The sequence below is a fragment of the Sinocyclocheilus rhinocerous genome, unplaced genomic scaffold, assembly GCF_001515625.1.
Source record: "Sinocyclocheilus rhinocerous isolate Xijiao unplaced genomic scaffold, SAMN03320098_v1.1 scaffold222, whole genome shotgun sequence".
Classification (NCBI taxonomy): domain Eukaryota; kingdom Metazoa; phylum Chordata; class Actinopteri; order Cypriniformes; family Cyprinidae; genus Sinocyclocheilus; species Sinocyclocheilus rhinocerous.
Window position 1 is genome coordinate 903,080 of NW_015625652.1, and position 12,552 is coordinate 915,631.

At 39.6% G+C, this 12,552-nt stretch overlaps 1 protein-coding gene across 1 annotated transcript in view; it reads left to right on the forward strand.

Annotated features, from left to right (window-relative positions):
- LOC107705261 (brain-specific angiogenesis inhibitor 1) overlaps window positions 1–12,552 on the forward strand; it is a 104,258-nt gene that overhangs the window by 43,531 nt on the left and 48,175 nt on the right. The window contains exons 3-13 of the mRNA XM_016508476.1: window positions 2,646–2,804; window positions 3,038–3,112; window positions 3,585–3,689; window positions 4,953–5,120; window positions 6,492–6,671; window positions 7,353–7,682; window positions 8,815–8,916; window positions 9,126–9,232; window positions 9,308–9,502; window positions 9,598–9,666; window positions 10,114–10,222. Of these exons, the coding sequence (XP_016363962.1) occupies window positions 2,646–2,804; window positions 3,038–3,112; window positions 3,585–3,689; window positions 4,953–5,120; window positions 6,492–6,671; window positions 7,353–7,682; window positions 8,815–8,916; window positions 9,126–9,232; window positions 9,308–9,502; window positions 9,598–9,666; window positions 10,114–10,222 (1,599 nt within the window). The remainder of the gene's footprint in view (window positions 1–2,645; window positions 2,805–3,037; window positions 3,113–3,584; window positions 3,690–4,952; window positions 5,121–6,491; window positions 6,672–7,352; window positions 7,683–8,814; window positions 8,917–9,125; window positions 9,233–9,307; window positions 9,503–9,597; window positions 9,667–10,113; window positions 10,223–12,552) is intronic.

Below are 12,552 nucleotides of genomic sequence, written 5' to 3' on the forward strand. Positions count from 1 at the left end.
CAATGCACCAAAAAAAAAAAAAAGACTGAGTGAAAGAAGGCTGTTAGTTGTCTGTTGATATGGACTTAATCAGCAGTGAACAGCCATAAATATGAATCCAACAGTGTAAAACCAAATAATAAGCTAAACTCTAGAGTACACTTGGAATATGAATATTACAACTAGTAGACTACTATTGCTCATACTTAGAGTTGATGGGTTTGTTTAAATCCTTTACCCCAAGTATGACACTTTGGCACACAACTCTTCCCCCATGATTTGTGCAACTAAAATGAAATAACATGAACCTTAAACTGTGTTGCTTTTTGGGAAGGTATTCTGTTACTTTAAGCGATAGGATTTAATTACAGTGCTTTTAAAGCAGTCCATACAGTGCTTTCAAGGCACAGCAGTTCATCTATTAAAGCCTAAAACCTAAACACCATTTCTTTTGCTACTTTCTTTATATCTGCAAATCTACTTCTCAAGCTTATTTAAAGGGTTAGTTCGCCCAAAAATGAAAATTCCGTCATTAATTACTGACCCTCATGTCGTTCTGGAGTTTTGGTGAGTATCCACTAAATGCAAACAGCGTATGTTGTTCTGTGTCAGCCGCAACACACAGGACACAGAACAGCATACTTTGTTTGCGTTCAGTGGATACTCTCCAAAATGGCGCTAGGGTGACGCGGAGGAGACGAACTCTCCCATCGTTTTTCACAGAGAGAGAAAATCTTATCTCCAAATGGAGTATTATTTTTTCCAATCTGGACTTTTTTTATTCTTATTCGCTTTTCTAAAGATTGTTTGCCTTACGAATATTCTCACCCTACTCATTTCACTGTTCCTTACTTGCATTTGTTTTAAATAAGGTTGAAGTTATTCAGCACAGAAGCTGAGAAGCTTATTTAAAGGGTTAGTTCACCCAAAAATGAAAATTCCGTCATTAATTAATTTTTACCACTTATGGTCCCCCGTGGAGCAGGGATTGGCTGTGCATGCTGTTTATGCCACGTGCGATTGGTTGATGAAGCCATCTGACTTGAAGCGTGATTGGTGGATGGGATTAATCAGGGCAGCGCGCTGAGAGCCGTCCCGGTTCATTTTGCATGCGATTGTCACTTGCTGTGCAAGGAGGACATTTGATTGTATATTCAAGGCCGAGGCATTGAAGATTAGAATCCGTTATGTTTTATCAGGTGAATGTGTCTCGCGCAACATGCGGCAAAGCCAATCTCAGCATCCCAAGTAAACAATTTGCCATTAATCGCTCATCCTGTTCAAACAAATAGATATTGATTCTGCTTTTCAGCACTCGCTTGCCAGCAGATTTGTATCAGTGCTGCAGAAAAGGTATAAATTGTTTTTATATCTGGCCTTTATGTGGCGTAATGTATTAACTCGGGCTTTGCATGAGGGATGCTTCGAATGTAACGGTCGGAAGGGTTCAGTTGATATTAGGGTCAATGGTGTGACACCCATGTTCTTTTTCTCTGGGTTTATTAAGGTATTCAGAAATACATTAAATATATAATTCATGCATATTATTACACTTCTAATGATCATGCTTTCAATTTCTGAATTAAAATTGTTTGGTGTTTAAATTAAATAGTATGTGTGTGTCTACTTTTGTCTGCTACTTTAAAAAATCTTAATAAAATATAAATCATACACTGTAAAAAGGATTTTTCATAGCTGTAAATAAAACAAACATTTTGTGGAGTACAATTTACTTGAAAATGTCATGTTTAATTCAATGTGTTACTCATCATTTTTTCATAAATATTTGTGAAATTTACTAGCAATTACTAGAATTTTCTGAGTGAAAATTGTAGTGAAAAGTAAATCCTACACCTTTTTTTAGTGTATACATGCAATAAATATTCTTTAAATAAATACTACAAAGGCTATAACTCTTACCAAACCTTTGAAATGCATTTATTGTAATTTTTAAAAAATGTTATAAATGTAATGATATTCATAATAAATGATATTCATAAGAAAAGAAAAGAAAAGAAAAGAAAAGAAAAGAAAAGAAATGAAAAGAAAAGAAAAGAAAGACAACATAATATTTGACATTTATTTTCACCTTCTAAAAAACTGATGCAGTTTAAGGAAATATTTTATTTTTGGTGATGCATACATCAAACTGATCTTTACATTGTCTGCATGGACCATCTTCATGTAATATATGCTAAAATCTTTTGATGGACATTTTAAATATAGGCTATATCTGATTCTTTCTCACTTTCATTTCAGTTCTCATTTTCCGGGTAGAGCGGCACTGAGTGTAGAATTACATACCCTCCCCCGTACAATTGATTTGTGAGTAATTAAAAATGTCTGCAGCTGGACATGGTCCAGCTTCATGTTCTATTCATGCAGATTAATACATATTTGTCGGGGCCTCCGGGATCAGACAGGCAGCAATGTCTGCTATTAAACATTCATGAGGGAGCAGAACACAGGGACTCATATCCTTCTGGTATTTATGGGTCCATTTCTACATCTTTGTGCCATCATAATGGATTACGAAATCAGAACATTATTGCTTAGCAGGGATGGAAATTTAATTTGTGTCACAAAAAATTTATTAATAAATGGCTTTTTCTTGGGAATTACGCTCACATGGACTGTGCTCGTGTCTGTGTGTGGGTTTAATACAGGTGGCTGGAGTGGATGGGGCAACTGGGCGGAGTGCAGTAGTGAATGTGGAGGCGGAGTCCAGACGCGCACACGCACCTGTCAATCACCACCTGAGGAGGCATACCTGTGCGAGGGTGTTCTAGAAGAAGGTCGTCCCTGCAACTCTCAGCCGTGCATCGGTAAGTTGCTTTCTAGGCTCATGCACGTTGCACGTGACTGTTCGCATATCCACTTCTTCTCTAGCTGTCTCTCTCTATCACTATCTGACACCTCATTTTTTACATTATTCACATTTCACTGTTAAAAAAGATGTTCTGCTTCCTGTGTGACAAAATATAGAGCAATAACGATAATAAAATGCTAGACTGAAGATAGAATGAGCGTTTTTGTGTGCTTTTCATTGGACCCATAGGCTACAGGCAGTATTCCTCTAAAGGCAAGGGTTTAAGTCCAGTGAAATACAAGGAAATGCAAGAGGCCATGCTTGGTAAGGGCGTCACTGACCAAGTCAGTTTGAATGTGACTGTAGTGAGTAGATCTTCACTCAGTTTGGATGGAGGCCATGAGTAAATAACCCACTCCATGGTCAAGGCCATCGGCTGCAGATGTCTTCACCTCGATTGTCTGTGTCTCCGTTCCGCATGGTCTGCTTATTTTTCATTCGCCATCCACTGCTCGCTCCATCTTGCCCTCTATCTGCACACTTCCTGCCGTTTGTTGGTGTTCAAAGCACACGTTTCAAGGTCACGCAAGCCTAGAAGTGTCCAAACTCTCACAGAGTCTCGTGTTCGCATGGAGAGTAGTTTCAAACCAAACACAGGTTCACTTCTTCTCAGCTATGTAACCTTAAACTTCACACAAAATCCCAAGCATGGCTGATGCTGGTCTAGATGTTCAGGTCGCACAGCACTGGCCAATCAGAATTCGACTGTAGTTGCTAACCCCACCCCATCCTGCAGGCAGAGGCCGACTTGGCACTCGTAGCCAATCCCTGCGCTCGGTGGACAGCCGTAAACGAGAGGACTCTGATAAGACCCGCAGCGGACAGCAGTCTTCCCAAACAGGTAAGAAGACAGGTGGCATCAGCCTCCTCTGCAGCTTGGGGTCACACACACACATACACACACTTGCAACCGTTTCGCTCACTAGTCCACATACAGGGGAGTAGACTGGATGTGTATGTGGCTATGGCCTTGTTTTTTTATGCTCCTGTCAGTGTGATTTATGTTTTGTTTGTCTTTGTCATGTGTATTATGGCATGGTTCATGGAGGAACATTGAGATATCCATGAATCATGGACACCATTGCTTACAAGGAAGTTAAAAGTATTTGGAAAGGGTCGTAACCTCTTATTATGAAACAAACGAGAACAAGGCACACCTTGCTTGGGGGTGGTGATGTATGATTTGCATGCTTCAATATAAAAGACTAATATGATGTAATCCCTAGTATTTTGTCTTTTCTTTGTGAGCCCTGCATGAATTTGTCTTTCATTTTTACAGTTACACCGATATGAGCCTGTCACTTCAAAATAAATACAAATTTCCGCTATTTCATTCCAATGTGTTACAAATCAGAAATCACAATGAATCAATAAATAGAGGCTGTGGCATCATATTTAAGTTGTACATCAAAAAGAAAAAATCTGTTTTTCTATGAATCAGAAAGTATATTCAAAAAATGCTGTGCATGATTTTACCCGTGTTTATGTTACTTTCGGAAGCAGCATTAATAATATGTACACAATTTTATGCAAAATGCTAAACTAAATGGTACACAGACAAGTTGCGTACTGATGGTTTCAGAGATTAAATAAAACGCTCATGTATATGCATATTATTAAATATGCGTATGCAGGGTTTTAGTATGAAAACGAAAACATTTATTGCCCCTAATATTGTCAGAATAAGTGAAATCCTTCCCTCCTTAACACGTTTCATTTTGACATTCAATATAATTTTATTGGACATTCTTGATTCTCCATTTCGTTCCACTTGATGGTAATGATAGCCTAACTCTTTCTATTGGACAGCCATGTCAGCCCATATTATCTATTGGACTGTCAAGACAACCAGGTGCTTCCTATTGGACATTTAATATGTTCCCATTCCTTCGGGATTACACATGATTCCTTGGCTCCCAAAAATGAAAGCATGAACTTCTATTATGGTTAAATGCTGAGGATATGGAGTCAACGATGAAACGATCTTCCCCTGTTAAATAAGGTGGCTAATCCCGCATGCTAATTAGTTTTGGCCCTTTTCCTACCCTTTCCTCTGCTCCCTACCCTACCCCATCCCATCCCCACTTCCCCCCGTCCCTCTCAGTGGATCCTCCGTCGGGTGGGGAGTGGTCTACGTGGAGCGTGTGTTCGACCACGTGCGGTGAGGGCTGGCAGAGCCGCACACGCCTATGCGTCTCGGTGCCGTACAGCACGCAGTGCAGCGGGCCGCTGCGTGAACAGAGACCCTGCAATAACACTGTTGTGTGTCCAGGTAAGCACAGCCCACCTCAGGCCTCTCCTCACCCCCACCATCTTCCTTATCTACTTCCCGTCACCCGTCCCACCTTCACTCAAGTCCATTAGCTTTGGCCACTCACCCTCCAGCCGTGGCCCACCTGAGGCTAACTCTTCCTGGGCTTCCATGTATGGCTGCTCCCCCCTCAACCCTGGATGCTGGAGAGCCGTGGTAAGATGTTAATGGGTTTAAGTGCAGCATTGTCAGCAAACTCCCTATAGTTCCCATTGCATGTAGGATGGTCTCTCTCTCAATCTCTTTTCATTCTACCATTTCAGCATCTCAGGGGGCTAGACAAAAGTGTTACCTAGATAACAACGTGTCTTGCCAAGCTCAATGTTGTATTAAGTGCTAATCACTTTATGCAGAAAAAAGAATGATTTGCTCTCTAACATTCAGAACTTGCAGCCAAAAAATTTACTTTTGGCATACTAAATGTTCCATGTAAATTTGTGTTTTACACTACCTATAGATCTCTGTTCACACTGACAGCTGTTTTTTTCTGTACTGTTGGTAGCTAGTAGCAAAGCCTCTTGGAACAAAAGTCAGTTCACATGGCGGCTATATTTGCAATGTGGATCCTGGCGTGCAAGATCTAATCGAATGGGGAAAATCTGAAATCTCAAAAACTGGTTGACTGGTTGATCAAAAAAATTCTGGTTGATCAATGCCAATGCACATGCGCAGTCCTAAGCACGAGTCTCAGGTCTGGTTTCTGTGGGAAGCGGAGTGTCTAACAATAGCTGCAGTGCAAAATGACTAACAACTCTTTTATTTTGATGGCGTCACTCCTATTACTAGAGCCACCATATTGCGTGTTGCAGTTTTTCCAATTTATAGCAATATGAGTGAACCGTCTTGGGCATCATAGAGTCTTTCCTAGTAGGCGTTCCTGTCGTAACATTATTTGTGGGCTATGTAAATGGCTATAGGTTCTGAACATCTGATCACAAATATGATGTATTGCAGGTAAAAATAAGATGTTCTTCTGTTTGGATAGGGAATCAGTTTTCTTGCTGCTAAAAATGGAGTGGAAAATGTTCGTAAAATTGCAGCAATACATCATATCATGAACAAGATGAACAATGACCAATGCATACTGCTCAATGTGCTCCAATGCCTTCACTCCTATTGGTAGACTTCCCATTACGTCGCCTCTCATGAAACTTTTCTCAACTTTATATCATCCCAAAAAGTTACTTATGCCATCAGGAAATCGGCAACTCCCGTTGAAAATAAAATTAATTCAGATCGTTGTCAGTGTGAACCCCTCTTTAGTTTCACCCTAGTGCGTGTGTGTTTGTGTGTTGTCGAGGTGCGTTTTTCTCTCTATAAATCATGCCCTAGCCGCTCTAATTACAGTGCACGGGTCGTGGGATGAGTGGACTCCATGGAGCTTGTGTTCTTCAACGTGCGGCCGTGGGTACAGGGACCGCACTCGCTCCTGCAAGCAGCCGCAGTTTGGAGGAAACCCCTGCGATGGTCCAGAGAAACAGACCAAATTCTGCAACATTGCTGTATGCCCAGGTGATCTTTGGGTCTTTAAATACAGACTGTCTCATACAGATTTAATGACTTTCATCAAGCAGCACAATTAAAGCCTAATGTGAGGCACTGTAGAGAAAGAGATTGAAAGGAACCATTGTGAAGTTCACAGCAAATGATGGTGATTAAGTGAGGCTTTAAATCACTGTGGACTTGACTAGAGTTTGGCAACCCAAAGCTCCTCTCTCTTTCTCCTGCAATATATCTTTCAATAATGTCCCTTTTTTCATGCTCCACTTTAAGTTCCTCTCTTTTGTTAACCTAACTTTGCTTTGTATCCTCTATTCTCACATTTAAAAAATTCTCAGAAACTTTGTCTTTTACCTTAAAGTGGATGGTGTGTGGAATGAGTGGTCCAGCTGGAGTTACTGTTCCTCGTCCTGTTCAAATGGAACAATGCAGCGAACTCGGGAGTGTAACGGGCCCTCGTATGGGGGTCTGGAGTGTCAGGGTGAGTGGCATCAGACAAGAGACTGCTTCCTCCGAGAGTGTCCTGTGGATGGCCAATGGCAGCTCTGGAGCTCTTGGTGCAATATATCTTTCAATAATGTCCCCTTATCATGCTCCACTTTAAGTTCCTCTCTTTTGTTAACCTAACTTTGCTTTGTATCCTCTATTCTCACATTTAAAAAATTCTCAGAAACTTTGTCTTTTACCTTAAAGTGGATGGTGTGTGGAATGAGTGGTCCAGCTGGAGTTACTGTTCCTCGTCCTGTTCAAATGGAACAATGCAGCGAACTCGGGAGTGTAACGGGCCCTCGTATGGGGGTCTGGAGTGTCAGGGTGAGTGGCATCAGACAAGAGACTGCTTCCTCCGAGAGTGTCCTGTGGATGGCCAATGGCAGCTCTGGAGCTCTTGGGCTGGTTGTACCAAGACATGTGGTGGAGGAAGCCAGCAAAGACAGAGGGTGTGTTACGGTCCCTTTTTTGGGGGGGAGCCATGCCCAGGGGACAGAGAGGAAGTTAGACGTTGCAATGAGAAGAGATGTCCAGGTGAGACAATAACATGTATGTAGCCAAAACTCATTCTCTGCTAGGGGTGGCCGATATACTGGTAGACACAGTAAACTGGTTGAAATTTTAAAACTGGTATACATTTTTGATTACCATCTCTATCACGGCAGTGTTGCATGTTTTTATCCTTTTCATGCGTTTTTACATTTCGACACTTTAAACTTTGGAGAGATTTTAAACCACTATAGCACAGTAATATGTGAAAGAGGTCTCAATTCAGTACTTGCACACTGTTCTGATAGATGGTTTTATTTCTGAGAGACAGTTTAATTAAAACGGTCTGTCAGAACAGTGCGCATGTATTTAATTGAGACGACTTTCGCAACTTATTGTGCTGCCTGTCACACAGCATGAGTACGGAGTTATTTTTGCAGTTTATTTCACTCAAACAGTCAAATATACACAAAGTTATGTCAAAATGCCTGTCTTAAGTTAGAACATTAGGCCCATGTATTAGTTCTTAAAGTGACAGCAGCCTAATATACCTGCTTCATGTCTTCAGTAGGCTTGAGAACCTTTTACTTGTATTAGGGTTGGGCCGATAGATGATTGATAGATTGAGCCGGCATCGTGATTCCTTCCCCCCACTCCCTTTTCCGCAATCCGCTGCATCCCAATTCCTTTTCGGAAAGGAAATGTAATGTAACAGGCTACCGCTAGCAAGCGACTAACCATGTCTCTTTAGTGGCTCTGTAGAACACATTATTTTTTTTCCGTGCCTTTCTGAATACGGATTCACGCTTCAGGCACACCCCTAACTCTGTAGACATCGTCTGATGTCAATTTGGTAGACATCGCCCAACCCTAACTTGTATTAGTTAGGCTAGTATTGGTTTTTGTTATGGCATTGACATAATTAAAAAAATTATAATTTTAATGGCATCTAAAATGTTGGCATTGTAACAACCTTATTTGCAGCAAAAATAACTATATATTATGATATATACCATTATCGTAAAATACAGTTACTCTTTTGGTTATATCACTTACCCCTATTTATAGACTTAACAAGAATTATGTTTTAATTCTGTACCTTACTTGTTTCTTTGTTCACATTTTGTGGCATTGGTCAGGTTTTTTCATATTTTATGACTTCTTCGGTTTTATGCAGAGCCGCATGAGATCTGTGATGATGAGAATTTCTCTAACGTAGTTTGGAAGAAAACTCCTGCAGGGGACACTGCAGCTGTCCGCTGCCCTCCGAATGCTGTAGGTAAGACATGACTCATGCAAACAGGAACACGCCGCAATAACTTCCTAAACAGTCATCACCCTCTAAGCTATTCTGAGACATTTTCAGGACCATGGACAGCTCCACAAGCTTGGTTTAAAGAAGAAAACCAACAAGACAACATGCAGTATACAGTTTTTAACCGATCCTTGTTCAAAATCTGGTAATGACGACCCATTTCTGTGATGCAGGACTAATTCTTCGGCGATGTTCGTTGGATGATGAAGGCATTGCATACTGGGAGAACCCAACTTACATTAAATGCGTCTCAAATGATTACCGAAGTATCCAAACATTGGTAGGTGATGTCCAAACTAAGCTCTAGCTAGTAAAAGTCTGCAAAGCTAAGGTTGATTTTTTTTACCTACTCAAGACCAGAGATCATCTGTCCAAGGCTCAACGAGGGCTTGTGGGAGACGGGGTCTCTGAAGTCATGACCAAGCTGAGGGTGACGTCAAGTGATGGAACAAGCTACAGCGGAGACCTTCTGGCTATCATAGACGTACTGAAAAACATGACAGAGATATTTAGGAGGTCCTACTACAGCCCCAGTAATGCAGACATGAGGGTTAGTGAAGCATTGTTTGCTTAGTTCTAAATAAAAAAACTGTTTTGACCCAGAATGCCCCTGAATGTTTCTCTGTCATGTGGTTTTGTTCACAGAATTTTGTGCAATCAGTGAGTAACTTACTGATGGAGGAAAACAGAGAGAGGTGGGAGGAAGCACAGCTGGTGAGTCAGCCTTCACTCTCTCTCTCTCTATGTCTGTGTGTTTATTCATTCACTTATTCATTCTTACACTCACTCATTCATCATTCTCTCATTCCCTCTTTTAATGTTGGCATCATCTAACTCTCTTCATTTAGTAATTATGCAAGTTTCAGCTGGTTTTAAAGGTGATTAATTGGCTAATTCTCTTCTCTTCGCTGCACATCTTTCTTTCAGCTGTTTGTCTCCTGCTGTTTAGTTAGATCATTAGTTAGTTTACAATTTATGTATTAACGCAAGCTTCAGTTTACATTCTGAACCAAGGATATCATTAAGCTTGAGCAGCAGCAGTTATTTTTAGAAAAATCTCATATTTATTACAATAACATTTCAAATCCACTTACAGAATCACATATTGAAAGAAGAACGAACAAACTTTTTAACATGAAGCTATGTTTTTCTTTCTGGCAGCTTGGGCCCAATGTTAAGGAGCTTTTTCGTCTAGTGGAGGACTTTGTGGATGTCATCAGTCTCCGCATGAAGGACTTCCAGGATACTTATGAGGTCACCGACAATCTGGGTCAGTTTCCACTGACATTTAGTTCAGTTTACACCTCTGCAATAATGTCAGAGGGTGATGGTCATGTACTTAAGTGGTTGAATGTTTGGACAGGCAGCCTAGAAGTTGAAGCTACAACTCCAAAAAAGAACTGGAGAACATGAAGCAAATTGTACTGAAATGTAATAAACCATCTGATTAATGGTGTCCAATACTGTGGAAAGGTCTTTTAAAAGGCATTTTTAATCATGCAAGGTGTGGTGATGTACAGTGGGTACGGAAAGTATTCAGACCCCCTTAAATTTTTCACTCTTTGTTATATTGCAGCCATTTGCTAAAATCATTTAAGTTAATTTTTTTTCCTCATTAATGTACACACAGCACCCCATATTGACAGAAAAACACAGAATTGTTGACATTTTTGCAAATTTATTAAAAAAGAAAAACTGAAAAATGCTCAGTATTTAGTAGAAGCACCCATTTGATCTAATACAGCCATGAGTCTTTTTGGGAAAGATGCAACAAGTTTTTCACACATGGATTTGGGGATCCTCTGCCATTCCCTCTTGCAGATCCACTCCAGTTCTGTCAGGTTGGATGGTAAACGTTGGTGGAAAGCCATTTTTAGGTCTCTCCAGAGATGCTCAATTGGGTTTAAGTCAGGGATCTGGCTGGGCCATTCAAGAACAGTAACAGAGTTGTTGTGAAGCCACTCCTTCGTTATTTTTCAGGATTCATGAATAAAAAGTTAAAAAGAACAGCATTTATTTAAAATAGAAATCTTTTCTAACAATATAAGTCTTTACTGTCACTTTTTATATCCATTTAACACATCCTTGCTGAATAAAAGTATTCACAAAAGAAAGAAAAAAATTTTGACCAAAAACTTTTGAACGGTGGTGTATATTGTAACACAAGATTTCTATTTTGAATAAATGCTGTTCTTTTTCATTTTTTATCCATAAAAGTATCCTGAAAAAAGTATCACAGGTTCCAAAAAAATATAAAGCAGCAAAAACTGTTTCCAACATTGATAATAAATCAGCATATTAGAGTGATTTCTGAAGGATCATGTGACACTGAAGACTGGCGTAATGGATGATGAAAATGAATTTGCTTTACAGGAATAAATTATATTTTCAAGTATATTAAAATAGAAACTGTTATTTTAAATTGCAATAATATTTTACAAAATTACAGGGTTTTTTCTGTATTTTTAATCGAATATATACAGCCTTGATGAGCATAAGAAACTTTGTTTAAAAACATCTTACTGATCCCAAACTTTTGAACGATAGTGTATATAATTTGTTTAATTAAAATCAATTTAGGCTTTTGATGGTGCTGAAACAGATGACCAGTTGAAATCACCACCAACACTATTACTCACACACACTTTCACACACCTTGAACATTTTCATATTCATCAGAATGCAGTAACAGACAATATCCCTTTGGAAATCATGACCAATCCCTGAGCAATGAATCTGATATGTTGCTCACATTGCTCACACAATATGTATAGCTCTAGGCATTTTTATAGCTTTGGAATCACACTCTAAACCTCGCACATCTCGCACATCTCCAGAACGGACTATGGTTTACTCAGCACCCAGGTTCGTAAAAACAGCGGGAAGATGAACCTTCATGGTCATACGTTGTGGGCCGCAGCTGGCAGAGTTTAAAAGGGTGTGTGAGAGGTTCTGTTTACCTCTGAATCACTGAGCTGCCCATGAGCTCAGATTCTCCCTTTGTGACAACACCTGTCCTACAGCAATGACCTATCAGTCCCATGCAAAGCTTTGAGATGCAGATGTATATGTAACACCAAACATTCATCAATAGATGGAAAATAATGCACAAGAACTTGAACTTAAGAACATGAATAGTACTGTACAGAGTTAGTAACAATCAGCACACACGTACATTGATCAAATCTGGCCTACCAGTTCCCTTCTTTTTCACCAAGTAATTTAATGTCTCTACTGCAACCTAGATTTCGATGCAAAAATGTGACCCAGGACCACAAAACCAGTCATAAGGGTCAATTTACTGAAAATGAGATTTATACACCATCTGAAAGCTTTCCATTGATGTATGGTTTGTTAGGATAGGACAATATTTGGTCGAGATGCAACTATTTGAAAATCTGGAATCTGAGGATGCAAAAGATCTAAATATTGAGAAAATCGACTTTTAAAGTTGTCTAAATTAAGTTCTTAGCAATGCATATTACTAATCAAAAATGAAGTTTTGATATATTTACGGTAGGAAATTTACAAAATATCTTCATGGAACATGATCTTTACTTAATATACTAATGATTTTTGGCATAAAAGAAAAATCTATAA